This window comes from Mustela lutreola, chromosome 8 (genome assembly GCF_030435805.1).
Source record: "Mustela lutreola isolate mMusLut2 chromosome 8, mMusLut2.pri, whole genome shotgun sequence".
Taxonomy (NCBI): domain Eukaryota; kingdom Metazoa; phylum Chordata; class Mammalia; order Carnivora; family Mustelidae; genus Mustela; species Mustela lutreola.
In genome coordinates, this window is record NC_081297.1 from 106,481,610 (window position 1) to 106,508,703 (window position 27,094).

Genomic DNA, 27,094 nt, shown 5'->3' on the forward strand with positions numbered 1-27,094 from the left:
AGAAAGATAATGGAATGGTTCATTTCATTCTTCAAAAGGTGCCCTAAGAGAAGGTTGGAGTGGGGAGGCGACAGAAGGAATGGAATTTAAAATTAATAAAGTGGGGTGTTGGATTAGGTTGGTCATGCTGTCTCCCATTACATTACCCGGAGGTGTGAAGCATGAATTGTTTTTGTTTTTGCTTTTGTTCTTGTTTTAATCTCTGAGAGGGACGGAAATCATTCCCAATTAGGCTAGCTCCAAGATGGGCTATAGGTAGAAGTGACTGAGAAATTCCTGAATGTTTTCTGGTGACTAAATTTGGAACAGCACGGACTTAAATCTCCCGGTCAATATATACATGGGTCTTCAACAATCTGCCTTTGCAAAGTGGGATTACTCTGCCATACGTCAGGGTCTGACTCTGCCAGTGCTTCCTTTTACCCAGCCTGGGATTCTATAGAGCTGGCAAATGTGGCTTCTCATCCTCCACCCTTTGGCCCCAGGCTAAACCTGCTTAGGCATCAACCCCAGCCTTGCCAGGAAGTACATAAAAACTACTTGACTGCGGCAAAGTTAGAGAGATTTAGGCCATGCCTTTGAGAATGATCAGTTTGACACAAACATCACTGATGCAGAAAAACATAAAGGACCTGCAAATGACAGAACAAATTTTGAACAAAAATATGCTGTCAGCCTGTAACATGCATCAGATGTATGAGCTGTGAGTCTGACTCTTTTAAAGGCAGAATTTCTCCCAGGCTGCAAAAGTATATGTAACGTGAATAGAGCTTTGCTTTCCTTAGAGTTGTAAAATCATATGGATAACGTTGAACCCGGAGAACCTGGTGTATAAAATATTAAGAGTAAGATAAGGCATGGAGTCCCTTTAAGCTCGAAAATTATTTTCTATCTATTTTGGAATAATTGAGCTTGCAGTTAAAAATTTAGTATTCATTTATGTCTTATTGATCCATTTTATTCACTCTAAGATTGTGGTCAGAGCTTCAATATCAATTCTATCCATCCTTTGTACATAACCTTCCTAGGTCTTTATTGTACAGTGCAAACTGTTGATGCAGTGAGACAGTGCCCACTGGTACCAGAAATCCCATGAGCTGTGGATATTTTCTGAGCCAGTCTCATCAATTCTTTGTCCTGAATTTTGTAAAGGATATCAGAATATCACAACAACATGCCCAAAACATTTTTAATGTATATAGTAATTATATTTTTCATATGGACTAACTGTATTATAGTATAAAAGACTGCTACATAACTAATAATTGCATACAGTTCATTGATATGCAAAAGCGAGTAAGATATTGGCTAGAATTTATGTATTCTGGAAGTTCTGAATTTATATAGCTTTTTTCTTTTTTTCTTCTTTTTTTTTCTTTGTAGCTTTTTTCTTTATGAAGTTAATACATTGCAATGTCAACCATTGTCTCCTCATCTACTTACGGGGTTTCTCGGAGTCCTGTGCTACAGACAATTGTATTTATCTCCACAGTCATAATTCCCTTTGGTTATTGACCTGATGACAGGAATTTCTGTAGAGTTCGTGGTGTCTACGTTAATGCTTCGTTGACATTGGTACCATTTTTAAGAAAGATTTTTCCCTTAAGCTAAAATAAGTACCTATTATTGTCTACCTTAACATGATTACTAGGATAAACATTGTTTTATTATAAAAAACATGAACTACAGAGAGAGCGATAACCCTGGGGAATATTAAAGAAAAATATATCTTAGAAGTCTATTGAAATGCATTTGTGGTTTTTTTTTTGTTTGTTTGTTTGTTTTTTGTTTTTTTTTCTGCTTAAAATGAGATGACTAAAATTCAACTTAGGTAGCTAAGGACACAATTTAATTTCACAAATGCTTTTTTCTAGTTTTTCTTCAAACATAACCCACTGCAGTCTGAGATTTTCTTTATAGCACACCACGCTTCACTCAACCATGTTTCGTGTCTTCCTCTCTTTTAAGTTCTAACCATCAAGCAAAGAGCTTTCTTTGATTTTTCAAATGAAACTTCAAAATGAAGTTGGGAAAAGACCAGATAGGTGTTGTTTGGAAAGTTATGAAAAACAATATACAGGATTCATAGTATAGCAATTCAGAAATGAATACAAATTTTAGATAGGCTTGGTAATTTGTAATTTTTTATTTTGTTTTTGTGACAATATAAACATTTTAACTGTGTGCATACACGATCATGCAGACGTATACACACACAGACACAGAGTAAAAACATTCTTGGGAAGAATACAGAAGACTATTTCAAAAGTTTTACAAAATGCCCAAGTGTTTGGATCCCAATACTTTATAGTTAACTCTTTTGCATCTGAACAGCTGTGTGATTAAGTGTCTGCCATGCATTAAGTTTCCCATAGGGATGTGGCATTGACTGTAAGCAACACCCAGGTTCTAAGAAGAATTTCTTTTTCTTGTACTTAGGAAACTTTTGCTAAAACTCAAATACTGAAGCATTACCATAGAAATATTATCATTGTTTCTAGTTCTACTATTTAAAAGAATACAGCTTAAATAAATGCAAAAGTATATTTATTTATATTGGGGCAAATAATATTTCACATTTTAAGATCATGCTTTAAAAAGGCACATTTATCCTTGAGGATCTTTAAACATCTTCAATTTTGTATATTCCTTGCCCTTTAACGGATACTTGTTTGACTTCTCAATTTAGTTGACCCAACTCAATGTGGAAGATGTGGACCAGAAAGTTAAGTTCGTAAAGTTAATCTCGGATTAACTGATTTGGTTCCTTTCATTTTACTTTGGTCTCATCCCATTTGATCCAATTCAATAGCAGTTTCTGGAACGCCTTCCATTTCTAGGTTTTTTCAAGATATTAGGTTTACAAATATGAGCATGTGGTTTAAGAGTCAGACACACAGTTAAGCATTACTGTCTGTTAAATTTTTTTTTCAATTAATCAAAGAAGAGTCATTATTTTTAGAGAACAACTGTTAAAGAAATATATATCTATTCTCTTTGTCTTTCTTATAGTAATACCATTATTAAATATTTTCCATATTCTTGGTATTATGTGAAGAGGTTGGCAGGCTTTGAATAAGAGCTTACATGGGTTATGTTCATTTATGTCTACTTTAAAAATGATACGTTTGGGTATATAGGTTATTGATTTCCTGACCAACCATGTGGATTCCACTGTGGTGGAGCTTAGTGTCTCCATGTAGTTGGCACTCAAAAATATTTTGCTGATTAAATACAGCATAATATTTTTAAAATTTAGAATTTTAAACACATTATTTTAACTTTACATATCATAGGAGGGCAATTGGTGTAAAATTATTAATTTCTTCCACTCTTCCACTTAGATTTGTTACATTACTGACATTTGTTTATTGTGAATGAGAAACATGAAATGACAAAGTAATTAAATTCCATATAACAGATTTAGAGGAAATGTCTTCTCTTCCCATCCCCCCAAAGCAGATTCATTATATTTGTAATTATATAATCCCTGGTATGTTTCCTGAAAAACTATCAATTCTCTGTTTACTTTCCCAATTATAGAACTCACACAGTGTCTCTTCCATAAAATCAAAAATATTTTTCACATACTAGATATTATTGGCTACCCCTGCTGTTAATAGTGCAATGATAAGTCAACATAATTCGGCTGTACTTCATAGAAAGGAACATAAAGTAGTCATTGAACTTATTGTAAGACCATCCAGTTTATCTCTGGGTAGCCATTTGAGATTAAATTGATACTACTTCATGCACAAGTGTAAACTTCCATTTTTTTCCTACAAAAAGGCAAATTCTAGAAAATGCTTCTCTTAATAGCTGAGACTCCTGACTGATCCCTGAATGTTGGTTGATGATTTCACACACCAGTTTGGAAATTTCATTTCAGAAAACAGCATTAAAGGTGTTCTGCACTAATCTTTATATTGATCTGAATTTTAGGGGCATCTGATTACTTTCACCTTTCATTCCTGCTTTGCTGAATAACTTTAGGTGTGCTGTTTTAACTTTTCTGTAAAATGTGATACTACTGCTTTTTAGGATAGTTAAGTGAATAAACAAGTATAATGTTGAAATGTAAATGCATCAAGCCACTGAAATACGCATTAATTTAACATAGAAACAAGGAGAAGGGAGTTATTTTGAGACTTTAATCAATATTTGGTGTGGCTCTGATTTATTGATTTTAGCTACTTTTTATTCCATAATGTAAAATGCAAATTTTTTTTCAAGATAAATTGTGTTGTTTAAAGTCTCCCTTTTATATTGAAATTAAAACTCTTATAGGCTAAGTCTGCTTAGTGGCATTGTAGAAGTGAATTCATCTTCTTGACTTACTCCTTACTTTTGTAAGTGGGGGATTTTTAATTTTCCCCTAAAGAGAATAATGGAAATCATCCAGAAGGTGCATAGCAAATGTTGTTTGTTTATTTGTTATAACCAATTTTATTCTTAAAGCTTCCTTTATATTTTGCAGTTATCTGTGGCAGATTCCACTAACTATTGTGGTAGGAAATAGAAGCCATGTGTCTTCAGAAGCAATTATTTGGGTGTCTAACAAATCAGGTAAAATATATATGCTCCCCTCAGGAACTATTTGGTTTCAGATAATTGTTTAGCAACTTAACCTCTGGTTTCAACCTTTATAAAAATGTGAATAAAGACAAATTAGAAAGAGAATATAGAAGAATGATAATCACCTCTACAAAATTAAGTATAGTATAGTTTAAGTCTAATTTTCATATGCCTATATAATTCTTAAGTTCCTTTGGGTCATTGGTGGTAAAGAGAAAATTTAAAACAAAACATTGATAGTACTTTTAGCTGTTTTAAACTGTATCATTTTCTAATGTCAAATGTAATTAAATTATAATTATAAACTCCCCATAGAACAGTATGCCAAATAATGAAACAGAGGTCACCATTTTCAATTCCATTTTCCTGCTATTTTCTTTTTGCCACACTGGCTCTTTAAAGAATGGACAAGGCGATATTCTCCATAAAATTAGATAATTATAGGCACAGAAGGGAGGGGCCCTGATAGGTCATTAAAGCATCACCTAAACTAGGGTCAATTCTCAAGCAGTAGAGAAAGATGAGATTCTATTCTGTTTCTAAAAATCTTCAAATAAGATAGCGCCCTATTTAAATTCACTATCAGAAAGCTATTTCTTGAATTCAATCTGAATCCTTCATGCTAGATGTGAAACAGGTCTCTTTAATTTCTGTTTACTATTGAACTGGAGAAAAAGCCAATTATCATCTTTTATGTAACATTTTATTTAGATTTAGATGTAGATGGTCAAGTATGTCCACATTTTGTTTTTTCTAACTCCTTTCTTCCATTCTGCTAATTGATATTGTCTTATTTCATAACCACTCTAAGCAGCCACAAACTCTTTTTTGCAGTAAGTGAGGCATAAACAAATAACAAACATTGTGTCTGTCCCTCAGTCTTGCTATTATAAAGGAGATGTAAGTGCTCAAAATACATATTTACAAGAAAAAGTTCTTAAAGCAAAATCTAATCTAGCTTACCAAAAATATAAATGTTTGTATTTTCAGTTGAATTTTTACTCATATGTTCATGTGGTATTTTAACATATGATCACATATTATTGAAAATGTGCGCTTTTATTTATATACATTGTGTATGAAAGATTCATAAGTAATGTAGTGATGAATTGAAATGCTTATTTTAAAATTTATTAGTGTTTTTCCTTTTAAAGTTGCTTATTATAATCTATTCTTTTTATTTCTTAGAATTAGCATTTATACCATGATTCTTAATTCACTTACTGTATTATTTGTTTTTTTTTTTTTTTACTGCTTTTTTACTCTCATGTAGTTGTTTTGTTTATCTACATAATTTGCTATGAAATGATGAGTGAAAACAGTGAGTCATTAACTTAATGACCTAACTATTAGATCCTCCATGGGATTGCTAGGAACATGAAATAGAACAGTTTTCAGAAACACAAGTAAAACATTTCTCATTGGGAGGTACAATTACAAGAGAGCAAAGATACTGATTAAGGCAGGATCAGGCCAAAACATCACTCGTAGAGAACAGACCCAGGGCAAGCCTGATTCTTCTTGGCGACTTTCCCCACATCCATTTCCTCTAACTCCCTAGTTGTCTGTGTGCTCTTTTTCACATGGTATCCTCTTGTTTCACACATCGTACATGGAATAGTGTCACAGCTCTTCTTGACCAATAACCACAGGTGTGTTTGAGAGGTTGTTTCCGTTTGTAGTCTCTCATTATTAATCAGGAATAATAACAACATGATTTACATTTACCTGAAATGTCACCTTTATTAATACATGTGACATGCACACTACCTAGTGTGTGCAGTGCATAACTCTGGGAGATGATACTGATATTGACCCTGATACTGAGTTGTGCCATCTACAGTGTGTCAGTTTCCATTTAATCACAGCAGTCTTCTGGCTGATGAAACATGGTCCCAGTGGTAGTGCTGACGCTTTTGTGGGGAATGCCCACACAAAGTAAATGTTTCTTGAAAACTTTATAAATATGTAAATCTGGAAGAAGCTTCCAAGAGAGACTTAAAAGAAAGACAACCATTCTGTTTTCCCTGTTCAGGCTCATTCTTTAGTTTTGTCTTAAAGTCCTTCATTCTGATGACAAAAAAAATTGACACAAGGCACAGACTAGGGGAAAAATGATTGTTAACTCTTATCTCCTTTTATTCAAAATACAGTTAACTAGGGACACCTGGGTGGCTCAGTTGGTTAAGTGTCCAACTTTTGGTTTCAGTTCAGGTCATGATCTTAGGGTCTTGAGATCAAGCCCCACACTGAGCTCCATGCTCAGCAGGGAGTCATGTATAGATTCTTTCCCTCTGCCCTTACTGCCCTCTCTAAAAATAAATAAATCACTCAAGATAAAAAATATAGTTAACTAATATCGGTAATAATGTTTTTCCATAAAAACATTAAGAAAATTTCGGTCAATTCTTACCAACATTATATTTTAGAAGTCTACCTTTTGGTTATAACAGTAAGATCAATGTTTTTATAATTTTTCATTGTCAGTCATATAGATTTGATCTCACCAGGTATTAAGACACAGTCGTGGTGATTTAAAAAAGTATAAATTTGATTTGAATCAAATTTCCATTTTTTAAACCCATTAGATGAATATCGAATTAATTCCAAGTTAAGGTATAGTTCATTTTAGCCTAAAATAGCTTTTAAATAAACTTTTAAATTACTAAAAGAAGGTAAAAGGATTTATCTCTTTTGTTTTTACTACTGAGATATTGAGAATGCAAAAGTTTATAAATATAGCAACTTGTAGGGTAACAATGAATGTGTAATGTAAATTTAATGCCAGATGTTAGGAAAGAAAAGATTGAGAGTAAAAGGGAAATTGATGCTGAAATTGTAAGTAAACATTAAAAATAATGTAATGATATAGTGCTTGCCTTAAGCATTGTTTTGTATGACTTGCAAGGCTTTAGAATGTGTTATTTTTATCTCCATTTTACAAATGAGGAAATTAGGGTTTGAGAAATAAGTTGCCTAAATTGTCTTAGGAGCTTGCTTTTTCTTCCCCTAAACATATTCCCTCTAAACCACAAACACACACATAAAATTTTAAGATTTTGGCAGGTTGCTTTGCTGATGAGCTAATTACTCAACATGTTACCATTGTATACATGTACATTTCTTTATAGGGTCTATGGAGCATTTTCTAATTCAATTCTCACACAAGTCCAGTGAGAAAACAAGTATGTGTTATACCTGAGTATACAAGTATGTACAAGCAACTTGTATACAGGCAACAAGTATGTGCTGCTACCCTCGTTACTTTGGTTAACTTTTTGTTTGTTTTAATTTTTTTTTTATACTTTTTTTTATTTTTTATAAACATATATTTTTATCCCCAGGGGTACAGGTCTGTGAATCACCAGGTTCTGATTTTTCTGCAACGGGCCAATACAGAGAAGAAAGCCTTAATCATCTTCTTTTTGTGCAGAAAGTATAGGCTATAAACCCAAAATATTATAAAATTCCAACTATTCTGTGCCCTGATATAATCTAAATTTTGTGCCATTTTGGATACATTCTACATACAATTTTAAGTTGTTATTACTAACACTCAAAACACAACTTTCATACTTTTTATTTTGGTACACATCACATACCATACCTCATTAAGCCATTGGAAAAGATCTCTTTAAAATTCATTGCTTGCCATTAGTTAATTTGAAGAACATTTTAAAGATATAATTAACTAGAATGAAAAAAGACATTTAAAAATCTATTAAAAAATCTTTCAGGGAATCATTTCTCCAAAGATTTCATTTATAACAAAGGCATAAAAACATTCATGAACAGTAATAACCTTCAGGTTTTAGTTATCAATTTAATAATAGCATACTTATAACAATAGATGCTTGCCTTTTTTATTCTTATCAGATGAAATAGAAGGTATAGGGGTTGCTTTCCCATTTTAATTAGTCTCTTTTCTACCTGTAAGCCGTTGAATTCCGTAAGTCTATTTTTTTAATTTTTAAAAATTTTTTGAATTTTCAAGTTTTTATTTTAATTCTGGTTAATTAATATACAGTGTAATATTGGTTTCAGGAGTAGAATTTAGTGATTCATCACTTACATATAACACCCAGTGCTCATTACAGTAGGTTCCCTCCTTAATGTCCATCACCAATTTATAGCCAAGTGTACCACATGAAGTTAAATTTTCCCAGCTCTCTAAAATGTGAACAAGAATAACTTTTTAAAAAACAGATTTAATATCATAGGATTTGATGACTATTTCAGAATTGTAAAGACCTAAATCACATATTCATATATTAAACTTGATTCTTGAATATTATAATTTCTTCAAAAAATAACACTTCTTAGATCAAAATAATCAAATTTACTTTTTTAAAATTAATTAATTAATTAATTAATTTGACAGAGATCACAAGTAGGCAGAGAGGCAGGCAGAGAGAGAAGAGGAAGCAGGCTCCCTGCTGAGCAGAGAGCCCAATGCAGGGCTTGATCCTAGGACCCTGGGATCATGACCTGAGCTGAAGGCAAAGGCTTTAACCCATTGAGCCACCCTGGCGCCCCTCAAATTTACTCTTAACCCAAGTGAATTTAGTATATGTGCTGTCAGAGTGAGCACCTAATCCACATGAATTTAATCACAACTTAAACGTGTTGTAAAAATCCTCATATTCTTCAAGACAGCGTTCAAGAGAAACAGTATCCTCAATATTTTAATCTTAAATTTTTTTCACTGAATTTGGACATGATTAATTGAAATCTTGCTTTAGATGGTTAAGTTTTTAAAAATGTCATACCCTTTGTTAATTATTTTTTATTTTTATATTTGTAAAAGGGGGTGATATTCTAAAACTTCAAAGTAATTGTGTACATAAGCACATTAAGGTTTTGAAAAATATCTCAACAAAGAATCAGAAAGTTGGGAAACTATTAATATTTTAAAGCATTATCTGATAGATTTATTTTTTTAAGTACCATAGATGAAGCCTGGTAAAATTTTACACTGAGGAAAACCATTCTTCCTTCCATTGAGTCGTAGAGTTGGAAGGAAACTTAAATGCGATTAGATTAGATTATATGAGTGGCCTAAGCTCAAACATTTAAGTCTAGGAGAACTGGAACAAAAATCTAGCTATCTTGCTCTGGTTCTAATTCTTGTTTCCAACGCTATGTCCCTCTTTTTCAAATCGATTTAAGAATGTGAGAAATATATTACAGGAAAAGTGCTATACCATCTTGTATCAATAGAGTATAATTGTAGTGAAAAGGACACCCAAGTCAGGAGACCTGAGACGGACCATCCCAGCTTTCTTGGACATTCGATTAGCCTGTCTGAGCCTTGTTTCTTTATCTGTTCTGACAGATACTATTTATAAAAGTGACAAAAAAAACTGATGTGCTATTCGAAACATTAAAGATTAGATTTTTTATGTTCAACATGCATTTTTTACTTTACTGTACATTTATAAAAATTGGCAAAATATAACAGGCATTAGCTTAAGAAGTTCACCCCATTTCAGAGCTCACTCCACTTCAGCAATTAATAGTCATTAATGTTCACTCAATTTTTGTGGTCACACCTTGTTCCTGTGTGTCTTCTACTTGAAAGAGAATGTAGATTCAGTGTTTCAGAAAGAGAGAGGAAAAGAAAACTTGTTTTGTAGCCTGATGTGTAAAAAACCTGGATAATAAGGTGAGAATTGGAGGTTGTGTGTCCCAATCAGAGCTGATACAAACGTTTTCTGTGATGCATCTTCTGGTTTTGAATAATTGTGGAATTTGGTAGACTGGTGTGTGTGTGTGTGTGTCTGTGTGTATATAAAATATAAATTTTAAGTAAACAATACATTTTGTAACTTCTGTGAACCATGGGTCCTGAGAATATCCACAAATGATTAGAATTGTAAGCTATGGTTCTGTGAAGTCAACAGAGGCTGACATTAAAGTGAATGGAGTTCTCCATCTGTACCATATTTTGAAGGAGTTAAATATATAAGTTATAAGATTGCTTTTGCTGGCTTCCTTTAATTGAATTAGCTGGGGAATATAATCAAGTTACAATTTTCCAAAGTGATTCCAATAAACAGAATTTATTATCTTTGTTCTAATTATATGTAGAAATATTAGAGTCTTAAATAAATGAGTTTCCTTTTTCCAACATTACTGATGATGCTGGAAAGACTGTTATTTATTAGTACTTCCAAAAAAGCACAAGAAAAAAGGCAAGAAACAATAGTGACTTTAAAATGAATGAGTCCTGTTGTTTTAATCACTTTCTTACTGAATAAAATAAGTAGAATATGCATCTAAAACCGTTTCTTCTATTCTAGCCCCATATTTAAATACAATCTAACTAGAAGTCACATGAATCCAGGCAATTTCTTGGTGACATTTATCTGAGACAAACATTGTGTATAGGTAACGAGGTTTTATCAAGAAAAAAATGTTAATTATGAGAAAACTGAGGTAATAGAGTAAACAACTGAAGGTTTTCTAGTGAATTCTAGATATAGTGATGAATTGATTAAAGATTAAATTTCAATTTGGTATTTATCACGGTGTTCTCTTTTTATTATTTTTACTCTAATATCCATTATTTAGAAAATATACTTCATATCATTTTTTTTTTTTTTCATATCATTTTAACCCATAAATTTAAAATCTGTTTTACCCCCAAAAATGTTGTTTTCAGAGCACCACAGAATAACTTTGGACAAAGGAAGCTGGTTGCTGGGGAATATCAATCAAACTGGCTATTTTAGAGTCAACTATGATTTAAGGAATTGGCGATTATTAATTGATCAATTAATCAGGAACCATGAGGTAAACTGGATTTACTCTCAAACATGTTTCAAGAGGTCAACATGTGCCATTTTAATCCTGATTCATCCTTTCTTTCTTTCTTTCTTTCTTTCTTTCTGATCTCATAGGTTCTCTCTGTCAGTAACAGAGCAGGTTTGATTGACGATGCCTTCAGCCTGGCCAGGTATGTTTTCCAGTGGATCTTCACAAGAAAACTGTGTCCATAAGGCTTCCTCTATAAAGCTAAATATTACATGTTTTGAATAAGAAACATTTTAAGAACAATTTCTATCTCTTTTTTTTTTTTTTTTGGTATTTGGATATGAATTATAATCACTGTCCCAAACTCTTGATCAATAGTAGCCATGGGGTTATTTCTGAATCAGGAGAAGCTTGATCAATTTTCACTGTAAGTTCAATTTAACACTGGAGATTAATAATCCCTTCCCAATTTCATTAATGAACTCTACAAAATGACCATTGTGCCATATTTAATTTTTGATGGAAAATACCTTCAAGCAACAGCAATTTTTTTCCCAACATATACTCGTATATCTTTTTTTAATGTTTTTTGTATGTGATTCATTATGAGAAGCTTGTGCTGCAAGACAGAAATAAATATTCCATGGAGTAAAGCTGTTCTGGACAAAATGTATATCAATCTTATAGCAGAAGCCTCTAGTTGTACTTGTTATGGTAATATTTATATTATTTTCATCATTAGACTTACAATGCTAGTATGAGTTATTCCTTGGAATAGTCATTGAACAGTTATTTCTTTAAAATAATATTGATTGTAAACTCAAGCTATTTAGTAAATGTTGAGATTAAACAGTAAAATAAACTCAGTCCTTTAAGTATTTTGAATTGTTCCACATCCAAGTACAGTTTTAATTTTAATAATCCATTGTTATTGGGCAGAAACTTAGAAATAATAGTGCTAGAAGAAGGCCCACCAAGATAGCAATATATGGAGTAATGATTAAGATGTACCTTTGATTCTATAATAAGACATGAAGACTCTGAGTAAAGTATTCAGTATGACATGAAGATTACTTTGACATAGAAGTTTAAAAAGGACAGAAAGCCAGTAAGACAGTGTACTTAAATGTAACATTGCATTGAAAGAGAAGCAGGAAAAGGAGAGAATTGTGTTGGTAGCACCACAAGTAAAGGTTTGAGGACTAGAAGAGACCTCTTACCATCCACTACATAAACACTCTTAAGGGCCCAGACACTGTTCTAACTGTTGAATATGTAGCAATTCATTTAATTCTGACAACAACCTTTGAGATATGTAGATTTATCATTATTATTATTATTATTATTATTATTATTATTATTCCCATATCATAGGTAAGGGAACTGAGGCTCAGAGAGGTCAAGCATCATGCCTAAATTTACACAGCTAGTAACTGACAGGACCAGGGCTTTGTCCAGGTAGTCTGGCTATAGAGCCCAACGCTGTCAACTCATTATAATAAATATTATTACTGTAGATATATATTATACACACACACACTCACACACACACACACACACACACACAAAACTACCATTTCAAATCCTATGAGTTTTTCTATATTGCCTGGTTCTTTAATCATAATAATTAAATTAATTATTTTAATGAAATTACTATTGCTGCTGATATATATATATGTATATATATAATGTTACTAAGTGAATAAGAAATACTTATTCTTAATGTTACTAATACTTGTTATAATGTTAATAAGTAATATATAATATTACTGCATATATATATATATAATGAATACATACATATATTTATGTGAATTCTTATGGATTTGAAACAATGATGAGAAAGCATATAAGTAGCAAATGTCCTAAAGTTGGAGGGCAGATGAAAACTGAAAGAAAAGGATCTTTGACTCATCTTCATTACATTAGTTTTTAATGGAATATTTTATTGAATTCCAGTGGATGAATTATTTTTTTCAAAAATTAAATTCCTTTTTGACTAAGACAAAACATTGTTTTCAATTCTAGTTTTGGAAGCCTTACATTCTTGGAGTAAATAATTTAATTATCATTTATACAATTCACCAGGAAAATAATGCAAATCTCATTGAATATATATTAAAATTTGTTTTACTGATACTGAGATAGTTGTCCCATTGGTATGCAAGTGAGTAAATACAAAAATCAGATTTCTATAGGCACATGCCTGGCCATAACTTGGAGGTGAGGGTTATCATGGGTCACTGTTTCCTAGGAAAATTTCATAGTTTTGCTACCAGTCTGTATCAGCCTTTCAGTTTCCGAAGCATAGCATGCTCTTCTTGGCTTCTTTAAAGATAGCACGTATGCCATTACGGAAATGTAGATGCAATGGCTAGAATTCCAGTAACCATCTTGAATTAAGAGGTGCTGAACCCTATCACTGAAGGTGGAAAATAGTAAAATAGAAACCTGGGTTTACCATGTCTTCTGAAAATCCTATGCCAATCATAATTGTATACCTTTGGACCTCTTTTATATAATAGAAATAAACTGCTAGGGGCACCTGGGTGGATCAGTGGTTTAAGCCGCTCCCTTTGGCTCAGGTCATGATCTTAGGGTCCTGGCATCGAGCCCTGCATCAGGCTCTCTGCTCAGCAGGGAGCCTGCTTCCCCCTCTCTCTCTGCCTGCCTTTCTGCCTCTTGTGAGCTCTGTCAAATAAATAAATAAAATATTAAAAAAAATAAAGATAGCAAGTAGAAGAAAAGCAAATATTTATTAAAACTTGTATTCTAGGTATTCTGCTGAGGCTCTTATGAATGGCCTTGTGCAATTTTCTCAGTAATCCCTCAGGATGGATGGTTACATTAGCCATGTTATAGCTGAGACATAGAGATTAAGGGGAGTTAAGTCACTTAGCCGAAGGTTGCACAGCTTTTAAGTGAGGGGCAGAGGTGAGATTCAACAGCCAACACTGGCACAGCAGAGCCCATGACCTCAAGTCAGGGTGACTGCCAATTATGTGAATTCCTTCCCACTTGCATTCCCTCTTATCTGTTGGGAATATTACTATTCACTAAAGAAAAAAAAAATTTCACTTGCACTCCCATGCCTGAAATCTGTCTTCTCCAGTAAGGATAAGGTAACATCCTGTATGTCTGAATTGTAGCAATTGGCAATTGTCACCTTGTAGTTCATTCCCTTTCTGCATCCCTGATGATTTTTTGGTAACTTTGAAGATAGGGTTTTGTCTCATCCTTGTATTACTACTCTCGCATTTAATCTTTAGTGCAAACTCTGTCAGTATTTATTTGTTGCATGAATTGGTAATTAATTACTAATTATTCAAACTATAAACTTTCATGCCTACCATTTTTTGTACAGTTAAGTAAACGTATTCTTGGGTACTCTTATTGGAGTTGTTTTTTAAATACATAAAAGCCACATGAATTAGTTTTAATTGTAAAAGAATAAAACAAAAGAGCAATACAATGTGAAAAATTTCTTTTACTCTTTTCCATGCCTTCCCATAATGTTTATCCTCCTCACAAATAAAATTGTCAATATTTCGTGTGTATCAATCCAGTCATTTTTTCTTTACATTTCCATAGAGTTTGATTTTTTAAAAAAATTTTACAGAAATGTATTCTGTTCTCAGACTCATTTCTATAAATTAGACTGGGGAGCTTTATTCCATTGTTTCTAATTTTTCATTATTATAAGTAAGACTACCATGAGTACCCTTGAGTAGTCTTTTGTTGTGCATATGATATTTTGATAGGATAGATACCTGCAAGTGGAATTGTGGGTTCACAAGGTATAAAATTTTTGATAAATATTACAAATTGTTTTCCAAAAGCTTTACCGTTTTAGCCCTCCATCAACCTTGTATGAGAGTGTCTGATCTCCTCAAACCCTCCATGATGATGAATCATATATATCTTTTAAGTTTTTGATAGCCTGGTAGCAAATATAAGTTGCTACCATACTAGTTAAATTAGTTGTCATACACATTTGCTATTTGTATTTTTTCTTTTGTGAATTATTACCCGATTTAAAAAAAAAAGAATTAAAAACTAACAGAAAAAGGATAAGATATTTTTCTGAGTATATTTTCTTATATATTTTATATATATTAAGTTATTAATTCTTTTTGTAACATACGCTTTTACAATATTTTCTCTTGACTCTGTCAATTTTTTTTATTTTGTGATGTATTTCATCATTCAAAGGCATTTGTTTTATATGTCTAGTCATCCCTTTTATAACTTCCTAGTTCTCTGGTTCTGTCTCATTTAGAAGAACTCCTCTTATCTGAAGATTTTGAAAATACTGTGTTTTTTAAAATGCTATTTTGCTTTTACATCTATCTACTCAGCCCTTCCTCCTCTAATTAGTTTTTGTGCACAGAATGGAGTTGGGGGTCTAATTTTCTTTCACATTAATATATATTTTTAAAAGATTTAATTATTTATATGAAATAGAGAATAGGAGGGAGTGACAGAGGGAAAGAGAGAGGATCTCAAGCAGACTCCCCCTGTTGAGCACAGAGCCTGACATAGGACTCAATCTCATGACCCTGAGATCATGACTTGAGCCAAAATCAAGAGTCAGATTCTTAACTGACTGAGCCACCAGGAAGCCCTCATTTTAATACATTTTTAACCAATTATTTCCATCTGACTTAAAAGGAGTTCCTTATTCAAACATTTGAAATGATATGTTTATCTTAATACAAGTGGTCATATTTTAGGGAATTGATTTGATTCTGTTTACTTGGTCCTTTGTTCTTTTGTGAGCTCCTGTCATATTCTAATTAGTTTATTTAGCTTTATAGTGTGTTATGGTTGAAAAAGTTTTTATAAAATTTTTGTTCAAAACCTTACAGATTTTCTCAACATAAATTTAGAATCAATTTGACAAAGTCGACTTAAAAATCCTCCTATAGTTATGACTGGATATGCATTGAATTTATAAATTAATTTTTAAAGATTAATATCTTTTCAAATGTAAGCTTTCTATATTAAGACATGCTACTTCTCCCCATTTATTTAGGTCCCCAAGTCAAGCTTTATGATTTTATGTACATGAATTCTGGTCATGTTATATTTTTGCTCCATTTTTCATGGTATGTGCTTCTATAGGAAATGACACTGCCTTGTCCAAGTATACTCTGATTTTCATTGCTTGTGTATAAGGATCAATCAATTGCTTGTGAATACCATTGTGTTATGACTCAGACTTTGAAATTAGTGATGAAAATGCCTAGAATTTTGTTGTTGATGGATGTTCATGTTTGGTTTTGTTTTTTGCTTTGATAAAGCATTATTAGATTGGGTGACATAAAATGAACAAGATGCAGTCCTTGTCTTCAATGAATTCACAGTCTAGCAGGGATGATACACAGTATGTAATTAATTATATTCAGTATATAAGTGCTATGAATAAAATATTATAAAAGCATTGGGAAGTAAAGAATTAATGAGGCTTAGGCATATTATGGAGGACATCATATGGCAAACAATATTAGAAGATTGAGTTTACTAGGAAAATCCATTAAATGTTTAAAAGTAGGAGAATGAGAGTAGGAAAAGTGTGAACTAAAGGATGGACTTCTGTGAGAGCTGTTAGGATAGTCATGACTCGTGCTGCACCCTGAGTAAAGCAGGGACTGGGAAAGAGTAGAATTAGCAGCTAGAGAAAATAGAACTCTTACTGAAGCCACTTGTTAGCTTAATATTGAGAGAAACTGAAAATTTACAAGATTTGCAACAAGAAATGTAATTACCACTGCATTTGTATATTTAAAGTTATTAATAGACTCTGAGTACAGTTTTAAGCTATAAAAGGGTGTATCACTTGATCATGGACTTGCATAATATTTTGTTTGCAAATATTCAAAATACATGAAAATTATTTGGAAAATGTGTTAATTTTCCAGAAGAATTTAGAGATAAATTATCATCATCATCACCATCACTATTATCTCATCATCATCATCATCATCATCATCATCATCTTTGCCCTGGGCAGTTCTGCATTGATTTATTTATTTAGTAGCATTTTTCCTGGAACTTTCAGTTATGGTGAACATATGCCAATTTGTTGCATTATGAATATAATAACTTTTTTGGCCTGCATTACATATTTTAAAAACTTCTGTTATAGGCTATTCAGCTAAGGATCCAATGACTTAAAAAGCCTTAAAGAAGTGCACATTATTATACCTTAGTTTAAAAACTTTGTTAAGGAATAAAATAGCAGTTATTTCATTTAAAATATCAGTGTTATATTAACAACAAATATAAGGACCTGTATCTGGAGGTTATGAATGTCACAAGCAGAAGTGCTCTATAGGTGGTGAGCAGTCGTGGGTAGTGCTTAATATGTGTTGGATGCATATGTGAGTTAAAAAAATTAATAGATACATTTTTATCTACTTGTTTCAGAGTTTATAAATCTAAGATACATTAGGAAAACTGTAAATTCAGTTTATGAACTAGTGAAAATATAATGGCTCATGAAGAAGCAAATTATGAGAACATCCAAAATTCTACTCTTTCATGTTTTCATTTCTGAACCCTGCTTTCAGGAGTAGTAACATTGTTAAAATCACCCTAACAGTATTTACAAATTGAGTAGTAGTAATCTCCTTGTGGAACGCTTCCATCATGATTTTGTTTAGATGTTCTGCTATGTGTGGAATGTGCATGTGTGTGTGTGTGTGTGTGTGTGTGTGTGTGTGCATGAGTGTGCACACACAGGAATATTACTCAGCCATCAAAAGAATAAAATTTTGCCATTTGCAATGACATAGATGGAACTAGAGGGTATTATGCTAAGTGAAATAAGTCAGGCAGAAAAAGACAAATACCATATGATTTCACCTATATGTGGAACTTAAGAAACAAAACAGGTGAAAATAGGGGAAGGGAAGGAAAAAGAAAATAAGATTAAAAACAGAGAGGGAGGCAAACCATAGGAAACTTAAGTGCTGGGAACAAACTGAAGGTTGCTGGGGGGAGGTGGGCAAAGGGCTGGATAACTGGGTGATGGGCATGGAGTAGGGCACTTATAAGGAACACTGGGTGGTATAGGCAAGTGATGACTCACTAGATTCTGCCCCTGAAACTAATAAGGCAATATATGTTAACTAACTTGAATTTAAATAAAATTCTAAGAAAACGTTCTTCTACGACTTCTTGATGGTTCTCCTGTCCCTTGTTTAAAGCTACTCCTACAAAACATGTGTTGATCTTTCTTCGGTCAATGCAGAAAAAGAGCCTGATGTGCCTGAAAAGCAATTCCATGCCAATAAGCTTTTCATACTTTGATGGCTAGTTGTTTAAAGGTGATATGCTGGCCTTTCATAGATGAAATTGAGAAGGAATGACTTAAACACCTTTTGTGAGAAATCGGTGGGAGGTTGGACTTTTTGTCCTGATTTCCCATTGTGTTCCAGAGATAACGAGACTACCTCACTTCTGCTGAACACTGCCATGCAAAAGCTGGTTAAGGATCCTGGGTCCTTCTGATACTGTCTTCTGCTTTATAAATTCTGATTTTATGAAAGAGGTCTAGTTTTGGAATTCTATACTCAGAATTCTTTATCCCTTTCCCTTTTTAAAGTACTGTAAAATCTCAGCATTAACATTTTCCTTTCTTACTTGTGTTTTATAAGGGAATCATGAGAGTCATTAATAATAATAGAATACTGATTAAAGTGTACTTTATATTGTACTCACTGAGAGAAGGATGATTCTTTAGTTGTTTGTATTAGGCTCATTTGGGAGAAGTATCCATGTATGATTATATTCTTATTTATCTTCTGTTAAGCCACGAGAATGTGTGTGCAAGAGGATTACAATTAAATATTTATGCGGTCCTGAAAGTGATAAAATTGTTTATTGCAAAATAAGAATTATTGTTGGCTCTATGCTTCCAATCTTCTGCTATTGACCAAAAGCTATTAAAATTAGCTTGTAGTTATCCTCTCAGACTTTCTAACCAGTGCAGATATTTCCATGCTATGAGGAGTGACTCACAGTGAGTACATTTAGGAACCTCATGGCCATCCCTGCAAAATCACAGTATTTTTCACATCTCTGAGGCTAAGGAAGCATTCTGTTCATTGATTTGTCATCATTCGCTAATGCTTCTCTTGAGACATACAAAAAAATCACCTTAGAACCCTCTCATTCTACACCTTTCTGCATGCAATTGCTTTAGAATTCATTTCTGAAAGACCTCTAAATTACTCTTAGTTTATGCAACACTTTGCCACCAATAAATGTTAAAAATACTTTGAGAGCATTTTCAGGATATTTTACTGTAATGAGAGCTCAGTGTCTTCAGCTTTCTTCCTATGATAGCCCAGTAAAAGCCTGAAGTATATTCCTGAATTTTCATGCTAGACTCTTCCTGTAGGCATACCCTGATTTGTTCAAGGCTAATGTAGGGTAACACATTCTGTTGCGCTTTCTTTTTAAAAATCAGTTAAGTCACAGACTATTCCCTGGAATAAGGACTTGGGTGGAGCTACCATCTGAGGTATTTCTGAGAAGTACAATCCTCCTGAAGAATTAGGCGGAAGGCCTGTGGCTCTTGAGGAGGCAAACTTTCTTGGAAACTTAAGTTGCACTGCATTAAATCAAGGGCATATTTGTAACCTTCTGCTGCCAAATTGACATTTCAACTCTGTAGGTAAAAAATGCTGTAATATTAGTGCCTAATGTCTGACAGTGTTGAGTAGCAGATGGGAGAGAGACGTCTTGACATCATTCTGTAGTTTTGTGCCATTTTCATGACAAACAGCATTCAATCTTGAGTTGCAAAAGTGTGGGTGATATTTGTAGGTTGCATGGATTTGCCATTCTTTTTAAAGATTGAATAGTCTAAATTTCCAAAGCAAGTACAGATTTGTTTGAATAAGTGTATATATTTATGCTCCTTAGTATCTCACACATTAAAAATAATTTTTATAATTCACACTGTAGTTAGTACTGTCTGGTCATATTTAACACCAATTGTGATTCTTTTATTTCTGTAAGAATTTTGAAACCTAAGCCTGAGATTCCATAAGAATTTGCTTTAGGCTCTCTGACCTTCCTAAGAATTTAACAATAATTTACTTGGGCAGAGGTATATAAATGGTCCCTCCAAAATGCCATTTATATACACCAATTTTCCTTGAACAGATATTTGTAAGGCATACTTTTAAAATAAAGGCATGACTATTCCTCTGATCTGGGATTCCTGAACTGAGATTGTTTTATCTTAGGGTTTCTCCTTTTATGAATTTGAGTTATCCCTTCTGCAGCTTGCTGGAAATCTTTTGCATGTTCAAGTACAGTGCTCCTTTGAGTGTGCTCTGAAAGGCCACCTGCATCAGAATCTCTAGAAATATTTTATTAAAAATTGCATATTCCCCAGGCTGCCTGGAAACCTGCATTCTGTGAAGCACTGCATATGATTCCAACACACACAACAATGTGAAAACTGCTCCTTTTGAGTCCCAGAGGGTATTTATGGCATTAGGTTAGGCAGACAGGTACTCATTTGAGGCTGGGAGGTCTGAGACAGGCATCCGTAATAACAGGAAGCATGGTTTTCTCTGGATCCTGGAGTCAAGAGTGACCATTCAGCAATCAGGATGTCAGGGAATCAGTTATAAGGACTCAAAAACATTTTTTTTTTAATTCTTACTATTAAATATGTTATTGTTTTAGATATTCCACCTGACAGCTATAAACAAGCTTCATAATCTGGGTGTCTCCGAAATCTTCCCAAGAATGGGAAAGTACTGGAGGATTCTCATGTAATTAGGAAGGACCTTTATGCTCCAATGAGTAGACTGGCATCTATCAATCATGCATAGGCATGTTGATCTATAAGGTATTCAGTAGTTTTCTCTGGTCTAAGCCATGGCAGAATTTTCTTGCAAATTAATCTGGCTTCTACACCTGGAATAATCTGCAAATCTATTGATAATGCAGGTAAGCAAGAACAGTTGAGCTATCTGAAACAAGTGTTAATTGAGGGGTATCTTCAAGGTTTTTTGTTTTGTTTTGTTTTGTTTTTAAGACTTTATTTATCAGAGAGAGAGAGAGAACAAGCAGAGGGAGTGACAGGCAGAGCAGGCAGCGGGAGAAGCAGGCTCCCCACTACAGACTGAATCCCAGGACCCTGGGATCATGACCTGAGCCAAAGGGAGCCGCCTAACTGACTGAGCCACCCAGACGTCCCAGCCTCAGGTCTTGTGGTTACTCTGTGACGTCAAGGAAATCAGAAACCAAGAAAGATAAAGGAAAGAAAGGAAATGTAAGTAGGTTGCTTCAGCAAGGAGTGTGTGATAAGAAAGAAGAAAATGAGAGCTTTGAGGTGGATTCAGTGTGTGGAAAAATTAAATGAATCCTTCTGGTATTTGGCTTGTTAACGTAAAGGCTTAATTTTCATAATGAGCTATGTATACGCTGGCTCCTTTCATCTTTATTATGATAAATGATAAAGAAGTCGTTAAAATGAAGACTGTATGAATAGATGTATTAATACTGGTTTTACATCAATTATTTGCTGCTTAAGGTTATTTTATGATAGTTTCTCACCTTAGAACAGAGATGCGAAGAGGCCTTTCTGATTGTCATCTTTCTTAACAAACATGCTAATCAGGCAATGATAAAGTAAGAGCTGCTCCTGTGTTTCTCCCAGAACTCAAAAAAGAGTCTGTTCTGGACCTCAGCAGTTATTTACCTAAATTGCAGCACTACCGTGGTAAAGAAACTTGGATAAAGGTAATGAAAAGTAGGCATTTTACAGTGGTTTCTCCTTTTCATGAAAATATACAAGATTCATTTTTGTATTTGAGGCAGGAATAATTTGGAGAAGAGGGGAAAGGAAAAGAAATTTAGTTCTAACATTATGTGCAATGAAGGTGAGTGATTAATTCAAATTAACACACTCTTGCTTATGAGGCAAATCTTGAGGCCTTTGGGAGATGATTTGAAATACATGATGTTCTTCCTTAATTGCATGCAATTTGAACCATTATGTGTGGAATGCTTCAGATGCCCTTACGTGGAATGGAGTACCAGTGAAGAGGTCTTCACTATTTTGGATGTAAGAAAACATCAGATTAGGAAAACCTGCCTCATTACAGCTGTGCCAAAGCCTTCTTTAATGTTATTGAAAGATATGAACACAGGCTAACTCAGAAGCTAAGAAGCAGTGCTGGGACCTGTGGAATCAGACCACATTTGACTCTCAGATCAGATTTTTTCCTTCCTAAATGAGGAGTGGCCTGAGTGCCATTCACTGGAGCCTCCAAAGGGAAGTAGGTAGAGGTTCCCTGTTGTTTAGCTGATTTACCTAATTAGGATGAGGATTGAACAGTTCAGTATCAACTCTCCAGGTCACCAGGTGGTTATGCTAACTGAAAGAGGAGAAAATAGAGTTTGTAATAAGAAAGTGTTGGTCTTGCACTCTATATGGGACAAACTCAAGTAAGACTAATAGGCCCTGAAGAGAATAATGATTGAGTATCAGAGTTTCAAGTGGGTGCTAACTTAAACACACTCTAAGTTAGTGGAGGGTTCTTGGGAGTACTATCAGAAATGCCAAAGTAGAAAGGACCGCAGGTGAAAGTAGTTGGTTTTGCATTCCCCGTGTGCAAATGTATTGGAAGTTAATTGTGTAAGTTGGGGGCAGATCATGAATTTTACCCAATGCAGATTGAGGGAAATGTCACTTTTCCCTTTTCCACCAATAGTGAGACTAAAATCATTACAGAAAGATAGTTACTGTGCAGAGCAGTTAGACCCCTTGCCTCCTAGCTTACTAGATTTTAAAATTTCCATCTTTGTAGTTTCTTAGGTTTCCTATCCATTTTTAAAATGTCACTGCATTCTCTTGAATTTTGACATTGATAGACTATCAGTTACTTCTCAGAGTATGTGCATAGAGTTGAGAAATCCATATGAAAATTTGTGTCTCAATAAATGCTAAAGTAGCATGTAGGGTATTTCAATATACAGTAGGGTATCTCACATACATAGGGTATTTCATATACCATATGAAAGTTAATGGGTTTGTTGACTAATAGGTAAATGATAGATACATGTTTGAAAGGCGGGTGGAGAACAAAGAGCCATGAGACTTATTTCATATAATGGAATCACTGTCTTTGGATTCAGAAAGATTACTTTGTCATGCTTATTTAATATAAGAAAAGTGATAAGAATTTTGAAATTTGAGAATCATAGCCAATATTTACTTAAAATAAATTCAAGTGATTTCTCTTAGTGAAATGAGGGTATTACTGAGATAAATATTTTATACACATGAGTAACATGTTAAATAATTATCACATGTAACAATAACAGGCTATAAGTGTTTGATGAAAAAATTTTCAAATAGTCACATACTTCAAAGATATGCCACATTAAGAGGAAGGTAGAAACATACATTCTTTATTTTTTAGTCTAAATTTTATCATAAGAATGCATAGAAACTAGTAGGAAAATCTTTCAATAGTTACTTACCTATTTGTATATGCTATTATCATTGATTGTGTACTTTTTATTGTAGGTAAGGTAATCGGTTTCTAGAGTGCATACACATATTAAAATGAACAGTGAGTTCTCCTTATCCCTAACAGATAAGTGATGTGAGAGCATCTTTCATAAACAGGCAAATGGAACTAATGCAAAGAATGAGAAGCACTTCAAAGAGCTTTTAGTGGGGTGTCTTTCTTTATTTTAATTTTTGATGCTTGTTAGTACAAATAATTCACAAATGGAAAATTCTGTAACACAAAGTTGGTCACACGCTGTTCTAGTTTTGTAATAACAGCTTTTTACGTTTGAAAACATGGATGTTGCAAATATATGTAGATAGGGATGGAGTGGTGATCCCAGATGGCTTATCTGTAATGCAAATTTCTTTATTCAACAAATATTTAATGAACACTTACTGTATACCAGGTAGTGTTACAAGACACTAGAGTGAATAATAGTGAACAAAAGAGCCAGTCTCCACCCCCCACACCACCCCCGCCCAAAAAGAGCCAAAGTCCCTGTTTCATGAGCTTGCAGTGTAGAGTGACTGCAGTCAGATTATCACTCAAATATATCTTAAATGGTATTATTTTTACAGTAAATAAATAGTAAAGCAAAGAATGGGAGTGTTTGGAGAAGTGGCACAGAGAAGGAATTTATTTTAAATATGGTAGTGAGGGAAGCTCTCACTTTCCAGTTGACAATCTGAGCAGTTGACGCTGACCTAAAAGAAGTAAATAAGGGAACTACCCAGAAATAGACCTTTCCAGACAGAGGAATAGCAAGTGCAAGGGCCCTGAGGTGGAAGGTACTTGGCATGTTCAAGAGAAAGAAAACAGATGGATGTGACTCTAATGGAATGATAAGGGGCAAAGCAGGATGAGATGAGTTTAGGGAGTTAAAAGAGTACTGATCATGTAAGGCCTTTTATTGTAATTGATTTAATTTTTACTTCTCTGGCAGTCAGTGATGTTGAGAATCTTTCCATGTGTTTACTTGACATCTGTATATCCTCTTTTGTGAATTATCTATTCAAATCTTTTGTCCATTTTTTAAAAAATTTGGGTTGTCTTATTATCGACAAGAATTCCTTAAATATTCTGATACAAGCCCGTTATTCAGATATATGTTTTGCAAAATTTTCTCCAGGTTTATGGTTTGCCTTTTTATTTTCTTGACTTGTCTCTCAAAATTGAATGTTTTTAACTTGAAGAGGTCAATTTTATTAATTTTTCTTTCATAAGATGTGCTTTTTATGACTTATTTATGATATCTATGCTAAATTCAATAACACAAAGTTTTTCTTCTACATTTTTGGCCAAGAGACTGGTAATTTTAGCTCTTTTATATAGTCTGTGACCCATGGTTAGTTTTTGTGACTGATGTAAGGTAGGGGTTATTTTTAGCTGTTTTCATTGCAGATACATTGCAGCACCATTAGGTAAAAAGACTTCATTTTTCTCTGACTTTCCATGGAAGTTTTGTCAAAAATCAGTTGACTGTGTAAGTTATACATCTATCTTTTGGACTCTGTAACCTGTTCCATTGATTTATAAGTCTATTGCTATGCCAATACTATACTATCTTATTACTATAGCTTTAAAGTAAGTCTTTTAGGATTTTGGTTGAGATTACTTTAAGAATATAAATCAATTTGGAGAGAATTGCCATCTTGATAGCCATGTCTGTGGCTTAGCTCCTCATTTGTTCAGGTCTTTTAAAGTTTTCCTTTGCTATGCTTTGTAGTTTGCAGTGTGCAGATCTTACACATCTCTTAATAAATTTATTCCTGTAAATTTTATCTGTTAGTTATTATAAATAAAGTTGTATTTTTAAAATTTTGCACTGGAGTTGTTAGTTGCATAATTATATACACACACACACATCATGGATTGATGAACTGAGGCCCACATGCCAGGCACTAGCTATTGTGAATGAGCTCTCATTGGAACGTAGCCAGGCCCATTTACTTATATATCGTCTATGGTTTCTTTTCCATTACAAAGGTAGAGTTAAATTTTTGCGACAGAGACTGTATAGCTTGCAAGCCTGAAATATTTACCGTCTGACCCTTTAAGAAAGAGAATGCCAAACCTTCATACTTAGAAATATCCTTGAGCTTTCTATATTCACGTTATGCCTGCAACCTTGCCAAATTTGCTTATTATTTCTTACAGTTTTTAAATAGTTTCTAGAGTTTTCTACAAGCATTGTAATGTCTTTTAAAAATAACAGTAGCATTACTTCCTTTCCAATATTTATACATTTTATCTCCCTATCTTCATAAAATAGTTTTGAAATGCTCTCTACTATATGGTCGTATGGCTATGTATATCATAATTAACCTAAACATATTTATATTATTGGAAATTTAGGATGTTTTCAAATTCTCACTTATGAATAACTCTATTAAGAAAATTTTTGTGCATGCAGTTTTTATTATTTATTTGTTGTTTATGAATATATATTTTTAGAACTTTGATTATTGAGTCCATGATTGTAAACATGATAAATAGCAGTGAAACACATGGTCAAGTTGCCACTAAAGATGGACACATTTCTCTCAAGAAGAGTAGAGTGTTTTCTAGTGTGGCTATCTTAAAATTGATATTATTTATTTTACTTTTTATAGTATTCTATTCTCTAGACCAAAATAAGCTTAAGGAATATTTATTTTGTTAAAAGTAAATTGTTCCCCCTTCCCTAGTGTTTAGTTTATGAAATTATAGTGGTTAAGATCATTCACTCTAGATTTAAGATGAATGTTAGTCCTAGCTTCAACAAAAATGTAACTCTGAACAAGTTACCGTCGTCTTAATTTCGCCAACTACAAAATGTAGATAAATGGGTACCTAAATTAGAGTTTTGAGTATGAAATGAGATTATGTAATAAATATTCTGTATAGTCCTGGGCCCAGTAAGTGCTTAATCAATATTTTCTGTTATTACATGACCCTTCCATGACAGATCAGCATCTATCGTGACATTCAGGGGACAAAAGATATTGAACTGAGACTTTAGACTAGAAAAGTAGTTAATTCAGGATATACCCATTTTCCCTTAGTTTCACCTCAGTTTAAAACATATCGTTAAGGACTGATTTTATTGGAAATGTATACCCATATACTCAAGTAAAAAATGTGTCCCAAGTTTAATTCAAGTCCATTCTGATGAAGTTTTCTACTCTCAGTTTTCATTCCATTTTATCTTTCTCTATAACATACTCTTCCTT

General features: G+C 33.3%; 1 protein-coding gene across 1 annotated transcript in view; it reads left to right on the forward strand.

Moving 5' to 3' along the window:
• The window catches only part of TRHDE (thyrotropin releasing hormone degrading enzyme), a 381,409-nt gene that overhangs the window by 283,464 nt on the left and 70,851 nt on the right, over positions 1-27,094 (forward strand). The window contains exons 10-12 of the mRNA XM_059186345.1: positions 4,478-4,566; positions 11,240-11,370; positions 11,478-11,533. Of these exons, the coding sequence (XP_059042328.1) occupies positions 4,478-4,566; positions 11,240-11,370; positions 11,478-11,533 (276 nt within the window). The remainder of the gene's footprint in view (positions 1-4,477; positions 4,567-11,239; positions 11,371-11,477; positions 11,534-27,094) is intronic.